This window comes from Zalophus californianus, chromosome 6 (genome assembly GCF_009762305.2).
Source record: "Zalophus californianus isolate mZalCal1 chromosome 6, mZalCal1.pri.v2, whole genome shotgun sequence".
NCBI classification, from domain to species: Eukaryota; Metazoa; Chordata; class Mammalia; order Carnivora; family Otariidae; genus Zalophus; species Zalophus californianus.
Window position 1 is genome coordinate 48644429 of NC_045600.1, and position 16598 is coordinate 48661026.

Consider the following 16598-nt stretch of genomic DNA (forward strand, 5'->3'; position numbering starts at 1 on the left):
ATAAACTCTTTTTTGATTCTTTTAGAAGTTATTCTGGGAGATACTCAAATGTTACAACTTCTTGGTTATTGGGAAGTTTGAGAAAGTACACAGTTACCACTGAAAATAGAATGGAAGGCTGAAACTCAAAGAAGTGAGCCTTGTAACCCATGGAGGCAAAACATGAGTATCAAAAGGAAAAAGTGACAAAGGGTATGGGTTGTGAGAAGACAAATTGCATTTTGTACAAGAATTTTTAAGTTGGCCTAGATATTTACATGGGATGGCTTATAGATGAGTAATGCAAAGGGCTAGGGTGTAGGAGTAGCAGCTGGTTAGCACTTAGTCCCAACATAGATACATCTGCATTTGTTGATGAAAAAAGTAACTTTTGGGGCATCTGAGTGACTGTCAGTAAGCGTCTGTCTTTGGCTCAGGTCATGATCCCAGGGTCCTGGGATCTAGCCAGTTTCTGACTCCCTGCTCAGCGGGGAGTCTGTTTCCTCCTTCCTCTGCCCCTCTGTCCCCTTGTGCACACTCAGTCTCTCAAATAAAATCTTAAAAAATAATAAAAAAACTTTTTCTACAAGAACATGTAAAAATCAGATACACACAAGTTAAATATGCCACAATATATTTTTAAAAGAACCATGTTTTAATGTAGTTACATAATATTTATCAGTAATCCCTCACCATTTTGAGTTTAGCAATTCTAAGATGTTTTACTTAATTATAGAATTCTTGGTTTTAAAGAGTAAAAGTGAATTAACTTTAGAAGGCGTATAAAACCTGGGCTTAAAATCTCTGATCTGGGTTCATGGTACCTCCTAGGGTAATTTGTGAGGATTAAAATAAAATACTGTAGGGCGCCTGGGTGGCTCAGTTGGTTGGGCAACTGCCTTCGGCTCAGGTCATGATCCTGGAGTCCCGGGATCGAGTCCCGCATCGGGCTCCCTGCTCAGCGGGGAGTCTGCTTCTCCCTCTGACCCTCTTCCCTCTCATGCTCTCTATCTCTCATTCTCTCTCTCTCAAATAAATAAATAAAATCTTTAAAAAAAATAAAATACTGTATGTAAAACACCTGGAACAAAGATGCAGCTAAATGGCAGCTCTTTTTATTTAAGTCATTTTTGCATTATGTATGATTTTTTTAATGAAAAACTAAAAATTATTTAGAAATCTTTTAAGGGAAGAACTTAACTGACCACAAGAAATACAAATTTAAGGTCACCCAAGAATTACTCTGGACGAAAGAATCCACTCTGAGAAGAAACTATGTTTTGGAGATCATATACATAAAGTTTTAATAAAAATCTTCTAACAGAACAGTATTTACTCAGGAATACTTGTAATTTCAAAAAAGAATAAAATGCTCCAAATAAATATTTTAGGACAGAGGAAGTAGTTAGTTACCCTAAACCTTAAGAAATAGTCTCACACAGACTACCTGTAACTCCAGGCCCAAAACAGCAATGATATGCTAAGAGGGTTTTCTCCAGTAACTTTGACTCTTTCACCTCCTTTGTTCCCAGAAACCAGTTATGAGGCTATTGCAATGATCTAAAAAAGAGGCTGATCTGAATAAGGACCATAGGAATGAACAGAATGGAGCAGTTCTACTGATTCCATTTTCCACAATTCTTTCAAGCAGCTTCATTTTCCATTCCTTTGCCCTAGTTCAAATCCTCATCATACTATAGCTGGTGTATTACCACTTTTTAAATTAAAAACATAAAAATATTAAGTGACTAAAATAATAAACAAAAAAGAACAACCTTCAAATACAGAATGTAGTCAGTACAAAGCAAATTTCTATACCTCCTACCCAACCCTAAAACCTTGTTCTAACTCTGAAAGTTAAAAAACTTAGAAATCACAACAAAGATGTAACATAAAACTTATAAAAGCTGAAGTCTGTTTATCCCAAAGCAATTCCAACTTTATGCTTGAATATAGAATTCCATATGTAGAATAATATACCTGAAAAACACAAAAAGTGGTATGCTTATGTAGTTTCATACCAAACAAGTTTTCACTAAAATTTAGACTTAGTCCTCCAGGATATATTTTCTACATACAGGAATTCAATTTCTTTAACTGAAATTCAAGAAGAAAATTGAAAAGAAAATTCTATGAGTGGAGTGATAGGGATCAGTATCTGTTTAACATTAAAAGATAATCCCACAACCCATTCTGGAAACACTAGGCTAAAATCAACACAAGTGCAATAAACTGATAAAAGTTTCCTCACAATAAAATTAAATAGGTTTTAATGAAATTAAGGTTTTACGGTCAAATGATTGAAAATGTTAGAGTAACACCTTCTTCCCCTGAAGTATACGAAAGGCTTCCCTTTCTCCAGTTTGACACAGTTAAACCATAAATGAAACCCAAACTGATCTGAAACTAAGTGGAATTTCTTTTTGTGGTATCACCTATTACTTTAACAAATCACAAGAATTTACATAACAGGCTAGAGAACAGAAGTAAGAGATAACAGGTGCTTCAGTACCGCCCATATTATCTACTAAGACCACAGTGTGAGCCACAGAGTGTAGATTCATGGTAGTAGTTCCCTGAATAAAAGAGTTTAGACAGAATCTTCCACAAACACAGGTTTTTGCAGTATCCAAATCTTGGCAAAGATGAAAAGGAATGATATGAGAGCCATATGGAATCCTATTGAAAAAAAAAGTTCAAAAAATATTTTTAAATACGTTACTAGATTCAGAACTTCATGTATTAGGTCATGAATTACTGGACACTGAATTATAACCATGGAAAAATAAGATTACTCTTATTAAGTGACTCAGTATATTGTCCTCTCTTCCAGTTAAGAATGGGGAAAATATACTAAAAACACCATATGACATACTGTAAACCAAAGAGGAGCTATACTACTCCATAAAGTATCTTTCAGCACTGTCACTTAATAGCAAAACCCATGGAACAGAATGAAAAGAGTCCATTATGGATCTACACTGTATGACCAGTATAACATGATCGTTTAAAGGTACAGTTTTGTTATACAATTCTCATAATGGTAATGGGAAAATTACTGACTTCTATCTGTGAAGAAACATTTATGTAAATAAATCCAAATACTCTCCTAGGCATCCACTGTTGCAAAAGGGACTTTTAAACTGTGAAACAGATTTATTTATTTATTTCTTAACAATTTATTTATTTTGAGAAAGTGAGAATGAGAGAGAGAGAGAGAGAGTACATGAGAGGTGGGAGGGTTAGAGGCTCCTCACCAAGCAGGGAGCCCGATGCGGGACTCGATCCTGACCTGAGCCAAAGGCAGTCGCTTAACGAACCGAGCCACCCAGGCGCCCTGTGAAACAGATTTAAAACACATATTGTTTGGGGTATTTGTTTTACTTTACTAGCTGAGCAAGTAAGGCTGATCTTACCTTGCTTAAATCACTCACCCTCCTACTTAAAACTTCCAATGGTGCCCAATGCAATTAAAATCAAGTCAAACTCTTACCCTTATCTATGAGCCACTGTAAGATGGTCTCTTGAGGTTGGCCTGCCCACTGTCCAACTCCTTCCCCCAAACTCAACCATGCCCCAAGTCACTTTGTCTCCCAGAGTCTATTCTTTGTTCTCTAGTCCCTAGCCCAGGCTGGCACATAATAGGTGTTCAGATCTTTTTCAACAAATAAATAAAACCTACTCATAATTTAAACCGGGGTTCAGCAGCCCTTTTAGAACAAGTCTGAGAAGATACATGTCAAATAAAAAATAAGTTTCCTTTTCATAAGGGATTAGGGACCAGCCTTGTCTGCAATTCATTTTCTTTCCACATGTACTAATTTGTTGCTTGTATAAATAACAATTTTTTTAAAAACTGTGCTGGGGGGGTGCCTGGGTGGCTCAGTTAGTTAAGCTTCTGCCTTCGGCTCAGGGTCCTGGCTTTGAGTCCCACATAGGGCTCCTTGCTCAGCGGGCAGGCTGCTTACCCCTCTCCCTCTTCCTGCTGCTCCCCGTTTGTGTGCTTTCTGTCTCTGACAAATAAATAAAATCTTTAAAAAAAAACAACTGTGCTAGGAAGTGTCTACCACATGTTTATGTTAATCTCTTTCAGCTGTTGGCTATAGCCTAAGGAAACTGGTAACAGTTAAAAACTGTATTTTCTATCTTAACATAATTTAAATTCCCACATATTTTTCTAATAGACCATAACTTTGTAACCAGTAGTTAGGGCAATTTCTCATAGCTTTGGATCTGTATTCTTTTTATAACAAGTGGGCTGAAAACATGCAAAATTATACGTTAGTAAAAGTTAAGGTCACATTAAAAGAACCTATATCAGGAGAAGTCAAGTTTAAAAAACAATGTAAATACTACAATGCTAAATCATTCAGCACTAACAAATTATTTTTCTACCTTCTCTTATATTTTGATTACCTATTTTTTCTTTCCACTTTTCTATGTTGGATGTCAGTCCTGAGCCAGCCACGTGCCCCTAATCATCAGAATTTTTAAAAGCTGCTCAGGTGACTCCAAATGTGAACTAAAGTTTGAGAATCACCACTTTAAACTGAGAGCTCTTAAATAAAAATGGTGAGGAGGGAGGATTGGATTGATTTCAGAGTCCATTAGCATTATAAAGCTGTATGCAAAATTCTGTATACTTTTCTAGGCCCATAATGTCTGTTTTGTTTTGTTTTTTTTTTTAGATCTTTTTCCCAATCCTGTCTTTGAAATGTAGTCTTCCTATTATTTTATAGGCACGTGATAATAATTTGGTCTACATCTTAGTCTCCTATATGAAAGAAGCATGAACCAAATGAATAATTAGAGTTTGGTGTCTCATGAAACCAAGCAGTTAGTGTTCAAAGACAAGGGGAAGAGAACCAACAGCTATTGAGGCCTACTATATGCCAAAAACTTTGGCATTACATTAGCTCCTTTATCTTCACAATTATGTTACGTGGGTATTATTGTTCCTATCTCACAGATGAGAAAACTGAATCAAAGAGGTTAAAAAACTTGCTAAAGCCATACTAAGGGGTGAAGCCAGGAATCAAACTCAAGTCTGACTCCAAAGACCACACTTGACGGCTATGCCAGACTGTAGTTCTCAAACTTTAGAGTGCATCAATACTGTCTGGAAGCACTGATTAAAACACAGAGGGCTGGAACCACCCTCAGAATTTCTGATTCAATAGGTCTGTAGTGGAGTTGAAAACCTTGCATCTCTAACAAGTTCCTAGGTGATTCTGATACTGTTGGTCAGGGTACCACACTTTGAGAAACAATTGCCATTCATTCATTCATTCAAGTATTAAGTAGATGCCTAGTATATGGTAAGAACAGGGGAATATCACATTTTAGACCCTGGGGAAACAGTGGCTAATAAGACAAAGTCCATGCCCTCATGGATCTTACATTCTAGTGGGGAAAACTGACAGAAAAACAATTGTTAAAAAAGATGTAATGCCAGGTAATAAACCCTATGACAAAAAAGTCAAGCAATGTAAGGGGGTGGGGGATCAAACTAAACAGAGTCAGAAAAGGCCTTTCTGGGTGCCACTGGGGAAGAGAACTGGATGAAGTAAGAAAGTGAGCTATGGAACCTTCTGGAAGAAAAGCATTCCAAGCAGAGGCAAGGAGCACCAAGATCACTGGAGCAAGGGGTCAGTTTGTGCACAGCATTGTAAACTACGTTAAAGACTGTGACGATTACAATGAGGATGATGAGAGTACTAGAAACTAACAAAGATACCACATTTTATGACTATTAAGTCTTACCTATTACATAATACGGCTTGTGCAGAGGATTCCAATAAAGTTAATGGCGTTTGAAGCATTATAAGTGGAAGGACTTCTGGTTGTTCAAAAGTATTTCCAAAAAGATCCAAGTACTCAAGGGATAAATTTTTAAATTCACTAGGCAAAAAGGGAAGCTTATTTCGAGCTGCTGACAAAAAACGCAGTTTTGTCAACTGTCCCATCTTGAAAGGAAATCGAATCAATTCATTATCATCAAGTTTCAAATCTGTAAGTTCTCGGAGCTGGCAAAACTGCACAGGGAGTGCCTTGATTTTGTTCTTGCTGAGATCCAAACTCCGAAGTGACGTCTGGAGTGTAGACTGACACAAGGCTACACTAAATGACTCCAAGTGATTGTCATTCAGGTTAAGTTCTTGAAGATGGATGAGGTCTCCAACTGTAGCAGGAAGCTTTTTTATATGGTTGTGACTCAAGTCTAATTTCCGTAGGTTTCTTAAGCAAAGCATACGCGTATCAAATCGGACAAGCCCACAATAAGAGGTCTGAAGATGTTCCAGAGAATACGGGAAGTTCTTGCTTAGAGGATAGTCCTTTTTGGATGTGATAACCATTTTAGTTTTAAATTTTTCAAATTCTGAAGTCTTCACTGGTGTGAAGGTTGAAAGTGGTACTTCAATATCACAACCTCTATGAGCCAGTCTCACAGCTGAAAGGAAACTCTTTAAACTGCTGGAATTGGCCTGAATAAATAAAAATAAGTCATAAATTATAAATTCCATTTTAGATAATACATGCATGCTAATGCATCCTATAACAAATTCTGTAAAGTTATACATGCAAAATGGTGCAATCATTTCTTGAAATGGCTGTAAAAATAATTTTTTAGTATTTTATTTTGACTAAAATTCAATAGATATAAAAACAGACAATTTTTGAAAAAAGATTATGTTGAAAGACACACTCTAAATAAAACCATTCAAAGGGGAACCAAAAGAGTATAAAATAAGATGAGAAAGCATGAAAAGATTCCACTTAAAACTTGGGTTTGGGGCACCTGGGTGGCTCAGTTCTTAAGCTGCTGCCTTCGGCTCAGGTCATGGTCCCAGGGTTCTGGGATCGAGTCCCGCATCAGGCTCCCTGCTCGGCGGGGAGCCTGCTTCTCCCTCTGCCTGCCGCTCCCCCTACTTGTGCTCTCTCTCTGTCAAACAGATAAATAAAATCTTAAAAAAAAAAGACGGCTTTAAGATGAACTGAGACGGGGCACCTGGCTGGCTCATTTGGTGAAGCCTGCAGCTCTTGACCTTGGGGTTGTGGGTTCGAGCCTCACATTGGGTGTAGAGATTATTTAAAGATAAAATCTTTAGGGGTGCCTGGGTGGCTTAAGTATGTTAAGCATCCGACTCTTGATTTTGGCTCAGGTCGTGATCTCAGGGTCACGAGATCAAGCCCCACATGGGGCTTTGAACTCAGCTTGGAGCCTGAGATTCTCTCTTCCTCTCTCTCTGCCCCTCCCGCTCGTGCTCTCTCACTCTCTCTAAAATAAATAAATCTTTAAAAAAGAAATTTAATGGTTTAAGTATTTTCTAAAATGATAATAAATAAGATATCCCAAAATTGTCCTAATTGCATTTTATCTTTTTTTACACCAAATTTAGATTTGCAACCTGATTATGTTGGCAAAATGTAGACTTGTGCCACTGGCCTTATGAAGTTCCCCTCTAAAAACACTCTAAGGCTCTCTGGAGCACAGAAATAAGTCATTCTCCTTCTTCCCCATCCTGCATAGCCTTACTAGGCTCTCCGCACTTTCAGAGAGGGGCCAGCATGCCAGAGAAGCTGCCATTGCTTCTTCAAACACATCTGCCAAGTGTCCATCCCTCTTCAGCTAAGTGGGATATCAGGACGCTCAAATAGCCTCTTCTATAAAGAAAATACAGCCAACCAACCTAACCATTAATGTTTTTCATACCATACCTTACTTAGACAGATATCCACAGGAGGCTCCTTTAACCGAACAGTAGCTTTCCCCTCATCCATAAATTTGGTGAAGAATTGCTCAATGTTCTCCTTTAGCTGTTTAACACCAATGAGAAAAAAAGGACAAATCAGATATTGTTATTCAACAATATTTATTACAACTAGAAAGTGCCAGTCACTTTGCCAGGCTTTTAATCAAGTCTGGGTGTTTTGTGGTTTTAAGTTTTAGTTTTAATTTCATTGGTTTTTTGGGTTTTTTTTTAGCATTTGGGTAGCTACATTTCTTATCTAGCTTCTGGTAGATATTACTGTTTTATCAGCCCAGTAACCCTTTCCTGTGAATCCCGTTTGGGAGAATGCTCCTCTTCTCCCATTCCAACTATGTGACCGTAGTAGGAGCTGCCAATAGTAGTTACTTGCCTTCTTAACTTCAGTCCGTTAGTCTCGAGTGGACACACCTCCCACAAGATTATAAACTCCATGAAAGCAGGAATCTTGTTTCCTTTGTTCACTACTGTATCCACAGAACCAAAACAGTGACCGACACATAACAGGTGCTCAAAAACTTTTAATGACAAATGTTGCTTCGGCTTTAGGCTTCAACAGCTATTTACTAAGAAGCCACTCTGTACCAGGTACTATGACAGGGGGCTTGAAACAATAGTAGTGAATAAAACCAACATGGTAATTACATTTATAAAGTTTATAAAGTTGTCAGTCTGATGAGAGACAATTATTAAATAAGTAATTACAAGCAACAAATACTAAGATAAGGGAAGTACAGATTGCTCTAAGACCTTACATAGCAAAGGAATCTTACCTGGTCTAGGGAAAGCAAGGTGACCTTAAAGGTGAGAACTGAAGGATCAGGAGATGTTGGGCAAGTGAAGATACTGGGGAAAGAGAGGGAATAGCACACCGATAAGGAAAAATGTATGCAAAGCCTTGAAGGCAAGAGAGTTCGGCAGCTGTGAGGAGCTGAAAGTTCAGTATAGCTAAAGGATTCAGTGAAGAGGCAAGTGAACCTGGACAGGCAGAGGCTGAATGGTGGAAGATTTTGTAAACCATGTCAAGAATTTTGGGGCGCCTGTGTGGCTCAGTTGGTTGAGTGACTGCCTTTGGCTCAGGTCATGATCCTGGACTCCCTGGACTGAGTCCCGCATTGGGCTTCCTGCTCAGCAGGGAGTCTGCTTCTCCCTCTGACCCTCCCCCCTGCATACTCTCTCTCAAATAAATAAATAAAATCTTTAAAAAAAAAAGAATTTTGGATTTTCTTCTGCAAATGATATCCACTGAGTGACTTGAACCTGGGAATAGATCTTCCTTTTGCTAAGTTCCCTTTAAACACAGTGTAAGGGGCGCCTGGGTGGCTTAGTTGGTTGGGTGTCTGCCTTTGGCTCGGGTCTTGATCTCAGGGTCCTGGGATCAAGCCCTGCGTGCCTGCTTCCCTCCTTCTGTCAAGTAAATAAATAAAATCTTAAAAAAAAAAAACAATAAAAAACAGTGTGAATGAACTTTGGGGGAGGGGAGATAGGATTATCTTTCAAGAGACAAGCCAAGCAAGGGGTAATGGTAGTTTAGACTGCATTGGGACGGAAGGAGGTATGAAAATCTGAAAGATACCTAGGAGGTAGAATTGAAAGGATGCAATATTTTATTAGATATGGGAATGCAAAAGCTGTAAGGTTTCTGGATAGAACAGAGCACTTTTTTTTTTTTAAGATTTTATTTATCTATTTGAGAGAGGGACCGAGGTGGGGAGGGGCAGAGGGAGAGGGAGAAGCAGACTCCCCTCGGAGCCTGACTCAGGGCTTGATCCCAGGACCCCGGGATCATGACCTGAGCCAAAGGCATATGCTCAACCAACTGTGCCACCCAGGCACCCCAAGAGCAGAGCACTATTTAATGAGTTGCAGAACACCATCAGAAAACCAAATTTAGGGGAGGCAAAGAAAATTAATTTTTAGATATCTTAGTTTGAAATGCTACAACACATCTAAGTGAAGATTTCCAATTGATAGGAGATTCAAGTTGGAAATTAAGGGAGAGGACTAGCTAAAGATACAGATTTGGAAATCACAGTGAGATGGGCAGTAGGTGAACCATGGAATGGAAAAGTTGGTGTAAGAAAGATCCCCAAGGTACTTCCACACTTAGCACTAATACCTAGTCTTCAGGACCCAAGACCAACACCACTTTAATTCATCCCACAAATGTTTACTGAGCACCTACTATGTCCCAAGCCCTGTGCCACCATCTCTTCTACAAAACCTTTCTTGGGTACCTGGGTGGCTTAGTCGGTTAAGTGTCTGCTTTCAGCTCTGGTCATGATCCCAGGATCCTGGGATCGAGTCCCGCATCGGGCCCCCTGCTCAGCAGGGAGACTGCTTGTCCCTCTCCGTCTGCCCTGCTCGTGCTCTCTAATAAAAATAAATAAAATCTTAAAAAAAAAAACCCAACTTTTTCAAGCCTCTGTAATCAAATTCACTTTGCTTTTTGATACTATACTATTCTACTTCTACCTTTATTATAGCATTTATCATAGCCCACCTTGTATTGTAAGGACTGGTTTCTATTTCTTCCTTTCTAGTCTTGGAAGGATAGTGACTAAATCAAGTTTATCTCCCACAGCATCTAGCACTGTATCTTGCACACAGTAAACCTTTAACTCGCAGTTCACAATAAACTTTTGGTTAGGATTACCACCTACAATTATTAGTGCACCTTAAGTTTTAAGGAAGAGATCATTACAGACTCTTTAAAAATAGACAATACCTGAGCTGAGCATGAAAGAGGTTTTGGGGAAGACAATGGTGAAGAGGAGACAATTCTTGTTATGAGTTGGCTTCTGTCACCTTACAGTTTTCTAACCTATAAAATGTTGGGTGATTACTTAAGTCTTTTCAAGGTAAAAAATTGTATGAGTTGATTCCATGAAGAGGGAGAAATTACTTACACTTTCAACTTCTATATCAATTACTAAGAGTCTCTGAATGAGATGTAATAAACCCTTCCGTCAGAATACTGAATAAGAGTATTCACTGTGGAGTACAACACTATGAGGGAAATAATCCCAGAAACTGTATAAAATCCAGACAAGAGTCCAATGCAAGGGTGGGAGATGAGTTGCCCCCTCAACTTTATTTATAGTAGACACAAGGGTATTCCAGTCATTTTGACAAAATAACATAGTGCCTTGTAAAATGAGGAAAAATGAATTTTATAAAACTTGTGTTTTGAAAATTTTATTCCAACTTTCAACTGTTTTTAGAGAGTTTAACTCTATTGCTATGCAAATGAGAAAAAGCCCTGGCCCTAGAAAATCAAGTCTTAGGAAATTAAACATTTAAGGAGAAAAAAGAAAAAGAGAGAGAGATGCAGTAACCGGTAACATTAATAAAAATATCAAGATGCAACAACACAAAGCTTTACAAATTTACTACTGTACTAATCTGGATAACGACCTTGGATACTACTCATCAGAACTTAAAGCGTTAAAAAAAAAAGGCTAGCGAAAATACCGTGGGAGAAAAAAACTTACTGAACGAAAGTGCAATGATTTTACTGGTCCCCCAAACTGGAATGCTGTTTCATTTAAAGTTTAGTTTCACGCAGGCCGAGTTTCCAGAGGCTTTAAAAGAGCAAGGTTACCATCTACTACTAAATAGAAAGGGTGTCAATTTAAAGCCAAAGAAATGGGAGAGAAAAATAAGAAGGAGGTGCCTTTTCAAAAGCTTTCCTTTCGGGTCCACAGGGAGACGCCCAGAACTCGGAGTGGTGGTGGGGCTCAGGTATCCGCCCCCAGGACAGGCTCCAGCCTCCGGAACGGGCAAGCAAGCGAGACCCGAAGGGGAAGAGCTCGTGGCCAACTCCCGAGGCAAGGCCGGTTCGGTCCACGCACCTCATAGCAGGTCCCGCGCTTGTCCTTCAGGGTGGAGATGAGCAGGCAGGTGGGGTGCGGGCCGCCTCGATCGCCCCGAGCCCCAGCCCGAGGCTGACTCCTGGGCGTCTGCTGACAGAGGCTCAACACCGCCCGGACACCCTTACCCCGGTTCCTCATTCCCAGAGCCGGCAAATGTCGACTGACTACCTCGACCTCGCAGTGCAGCTTCATTTCGCCCGAGCGAAGGTAGGCAAGTCCCCAGCTCGGCTTTGAAACTTTCCCCTTCCCGCCGCGCCGCGCCGCCGCCGCCGCCGGGGTCCTGGAGCGCGCGGGCTGTCCCCGGATCTGCCTGCCTGCTCGGAGTGACAACAACTCGGGTCAGAACAGCGGCTCTTTGGGTCTTCGGGGGCGACGGCCTTCCCTTTCACTTGCAGGGTCGAGTCCTCACTGTGGCTGCCCATCGACGGAGCACGGATACAGGCCGTCTGAGGACTCGGCTCGCGCCTCCCGATACCGGCGACTGGCGAAGGCGCAACGCCCTTTCCCAGGAACCCTTGCGGCTGGCGGCGCAGGTGGTTATTGTTTGGGGCGGAGTTCTAGTTTCCGCTGGTGACACTTAACGGGTTTCCTGCGCCTGTTGGGTCGTTGAGTTTCCCAAAGGGAAGCGGGTGCCCCTCTGTTAAAGGGAAGGTCTCTTTACCTACATAGCTTCGGAACTTTACCTACATAGCTTCGGAACTTACGGGTTGCCCATTGCCAGCCAGGGCGCGGCATTTCCCGGAGCTGATGGATTGGTGTTTGTTTTGTTTTGGTGGCTCCCCTCCGGAGGCAACACCTGTCACGTCAGAACTGAATTTGATAGGACAATATTTGACTTGGCAATTTCTGTCGAACAAATGCCCACTTTGTAACCGCTACTAGGTTGGATGGAGTCACTGGCTTAACTGCATCTGACACTTGGAAAGACCGTCCAGACCCCATATGCCCTTCGGACTCCTTATTACATTTATTAATGGAGGGCCAGGCCGTAGGTGGGGCGAGGGAGGTGCTCTCAAGGACGTAGTCTTGTCTCCTTAAATATTTGCCCTCGGCGCCTCTCTCACCTACCCTAGTCCCGGCCTTTTATTAAACGTTCATTTCGTTTGAGCTGTACTTTCGCAAATGTAAAATGATTTACAGAAATACCGATTTTCAACTCAATTATGACAATATAATGATTTATCCTTAAGTGAGCATCTGTGTTTACAACATGTTGAACCTAAAGTGTTCTCTGTTGATTCTAATTCTGAAAAACGTAATTGGTTCTTAAAAATTAGTGATTAATAAAGAGCTACTTTTTTTTTCCTATTTATTATTCTTGCACGTAGAGCAGGAAAACACGACTCCGCATTTAGCAACAGTTTATCTCATGGCCAGAGGGAAACAAGACTAAACTAAAACGACACCTTAGAGTTTTCAAAGACAGTCTTTATAGGAATTACCCACTTTTGTTCTTTGAGTTCTTTGAGTAAAACAAAATAATAGAACATCAGCCTAAAGCATGACAGGTACATCAAATATACTCTGAACTTCCAGGGACAGTGGGAGCTGGGAAAATCTTAAATGTATAAACTGATGTAATTTTAATTAGAATAGAAATGTACAAAAACCAAGAATACAACAACAATAACAAAGCCTCAACCTTCTATTTGGTGTTACCTGGGTTAATGAAGCACGGATTCAGTGATCAGATGTTAAATAATCTAAATATATGAAAGTTACTTAACAGTTCCAAGGTGATTTTAGAGTAGAACAATGGTGTTGATGTAGTTCTTGAATGTTGTTGTTGGTGATGGGTTCTGGAATCCACGGCCAAGAAAGAATGCTTGAGAGGTCTTCCATGCAAAATGGTGATTTTATTAAACCGTGGGGACATGGCAGAAAGAGCTGCCTGAGCAGCTACCTGCTGCTTCCCACTGCCCCGGGATTATGAGGAGCAAGTGATTATATACCTTGGGGTTAGGGGACATAAAGATTAAGGGAGGTTCCAAAAAGACTTTCATATGTTAAAAAGACTCAAGATCCCAGAAGAATGTTATAATCTGCCTATCTCAAGTATTTGTCAATGGGCTGTTGGTTATAAGGAGATTTAATTTTATCTACATTTCCTTTTGCCTTTGTTCCCCACATTGGTGTGTACAGCCAAAAACTTATCTTCCTAATTGCCAGATTCTCAAAGATGTGTGCTTCCCAAAATATATAAATAAGATTATCTTATTAAGATCACATAAAATAATATTGGACTGAAAGTAAAATAAACATCAGTTTTTGAGATCTCGTCTCTCTCCCTACCCCCCAGCTTCCTCTTAGTTTCCCCATTTTTAATGACTGACATACTTGGATATGGCATTTATTTTGGCCTTTCTGGACTGTTTATGCAGCAAAAGATTCTTTAGGGGTGCCTGGCTGACTCAGTTGGTGGAGCATGGGATTCTTGATCTCAGGGTAGTAAGTTTGAGCCCCACGTTGGGTATAGAGATTATTAAAAAAAATTCTTTCATTACTCATCCACATTTCTGTCTTTACTACCATACAAATAAAGTCTGCCTGTTGATCTCCTCTACCCTTAATTACCTCAAGCTAGTTTGAATTGCAGACTGACTGAACATGGAAATAAAAGGCATTTTAAAGTGGGCTACAGTTTTTAACAAAAGGAATCAAAGAAATGACATCTAGATTGGTTTTCCTTCTGTAAAATTGGTTCCTCTTCTTCCTGGCCTACATACTACACTTATTCCCTCCCCTCTGTTTTCTTCATACTAATTGATCCTGTTCATCTTTCAAAACCCAGTTCACTTTCCACTAGCTATCTTTAACATCTTGTTCTTCATTTTTGGAGTTTGAAAATTCAATTGCACTTAAAATTACCTTTCATTTCCTTTATTTCCCTGGGTTTCTGGTGCATACAGGATCCAACAATTAATTCATTGAATCTCTGATTTTCCCCTTCATTTGTACCTGTAGTAAACTTTATTCACTTAGGTTTGTGGCTCACTTGGGTTCAAACCAGTAAATCATAGTCACATCATATTATTAAACAGTGAGGTCATAATTTTTTTTCCTTTGCACATTTTTTATTGTTATGTTAATCACCATACATTACATCATTAGTTTTTGATGTAGTGTTCCATGATTCATTGTTTGTGCATAAAACCCAGTGCTCCACGCAGAACGTGCCCTCTTTAATACCCATCATCAGGCCAACCCATCCCCCCACCCCCCTCCCCTCTAGAACCCTCAGTTTGTTTTTCAGAGTCCATTGTCTCTCATGGTTCATCTCCCCCTCTGATTTCCTCCCCTTCATTCTTCCCCTCCTGCTATCTTCTTCTTCTTTTTTTCTTAACATATATTGCATTATTTGTTTCAGAGGTACAGATCTGTGATTCAATGGCCTTGCACAATTCACAGCGCTCACCATAGCACATACCCTCCCCAATGTCTATCACCCAGCCACCCCATTCCTTCCACCCCCCCACTCCAGCAACCCTCAGTTTGTTTCCTGAGATTAAGAATTCCTCATATCAGTGAGGTCATATGATACATGTCTTTCTCTCATTGACTTATTTCACTCAGCATAACACCCTCCAGTTCCATCCACGTCGTTGCAAATGGCAAGATCTCATTCCTTTTCATGGCTGCATAATATTCCATTGTGTATATATACCACATCTTCTTTATCCATTCATCTGTCGCTGGACATCTTGGCTCTTTCCACAGTTTGGCTATTGTGGACATTGCTGCTATAAACATTGGGGTGCACGTACCCCTTCGAATCCCTACATTTGTATCTTTGGGGTAAATACCCAGTAGTGCAATTGCTGGATCATATGGTAGCTCTATTTTCAACAGTTTGAGGAACGTCCATACTTAAACAGTGAGGTCATAATCTATGGACAGTGTAGATTTGTCTGCCCTAGCACATTGGGACCAGATCTTAGATTTGGTTTTTTAAATCATAAACTTCATTAAATTAAAACAAGCTAAATAGTTAACAAACATACACTTAAGCATTAGACCTATATAGTGCTACCTTGCCCCTGTTGATGCTGCTTAATTAGGTCTTCTAAGTTGTGTTTCCACTATGATTTCCTAATTAATGTCCACCTTTCCCTTGTTAGTGCTACCATGTCAGTTGAGAGCTGCATTACTTCCCTCCAGAACTACTCCTAAACTTACCGGGTCTTCTTACTTCAATACTTATTCATTTATTTAATATTTATAGTGTTTTTGCTGTATGCCAGCACCTATTTTAGATGTTTAGAAGGCAGAGATGATTTTACAGTGTTTAGGAGAGACGTTATACTACAATGGGATAAATGTCAGACATTAGAGGAGTATAAAGTAGCCAGATGATGAAAAGAATTTGTTTGCTAAACCAAGGCCTTTGAGCTTTAGCCTGAAAGTACTGGGGAACATTGAAAAATTTCAACAGGGGATAAAATTCAGACCTATTTAGGAAAGGTTACTGTGGTCAGTAAAGAGATTACTTTGGAGGTAGAGCAAGTCGAGAGGCAGGGATCAGCTAAAAGTCTAATGCAATGATCCATCATCTACACTGCTGCCACATTAAATCCTTTTAAAGAGTCTCCTGTCATAGAATCTGAACTTTGAGAGCTGAGACATAGTTTACAGATATTCCAATTCGATTCTTTCATTTTTCACAAAGAGAATAGAGGCTAAAAAGCGTAAAGGGATTTGCTCACGACCTCTAGACAGTCAGTGTTACAACTAATAGTGCTAGAACTCAAGGTTGCAATCAACTTCTTCCAAACTCCTGATCATGTTGATATTTTGACCTCTCCCCATAAATCACAAATGTTCTTAATGGCGTCTGGAATAGTGAATCCTTTCCAGGAGGTTTTCAATTTACTTTCCTCAGATCCAGTGGAGGAATTGTTATATATGGCTGCCATAGCCTTACAAAACAGATTTCTTTTTTTTTTTTTGAGTGAACAATTTTTATTGAAACCCTCAA

General features: G+C 39.8%; 1 protein-coding gene across 3 annotated transcripts; it reads right to left on the bottom strand.

Annotated features, from left to right (window-relative positions):
• Positions 1-947: 947 nt before the first annotated feature.
• Positions 948-12117, bottom strand: LRR1 (leucine rich repeat protein 1). 3 transcript variants are annotated; one of them, XM_027568984.2, is made up of 4 exons: positions 11603-12117; positions 7699-7797; positions 5743-6464; positions 948-2658 (listed from the first exon to the last, which is right to left on the bottom strand). In XM_027568984.2, exons 1-4 carry the CDS (start codon positions 11813-11815, stop codon positions 2418-2420), a joined length of 1275 nt encoding a protein of 424 aa, XP_027424785.2. In that variant the 5' UTR covers positions 11816-12117; the 3' UTR covers positions 948-2417. The 3 variants fall into 3 exon arrangements, with proteins under 3 accessions (XP_027424785.2, XP_035583772.1, XP_027424786.2); XM_035727879.1 differs by having other exon boundaries at positions 11243-11738; XM_027568985.2 differs by lacking the exon at positions 5743-6464 and having other exon boundaries at positions 2500-2658.
• Between the last annotated feature and the right edge of the window lie 4481 nt (positions 12118-16598).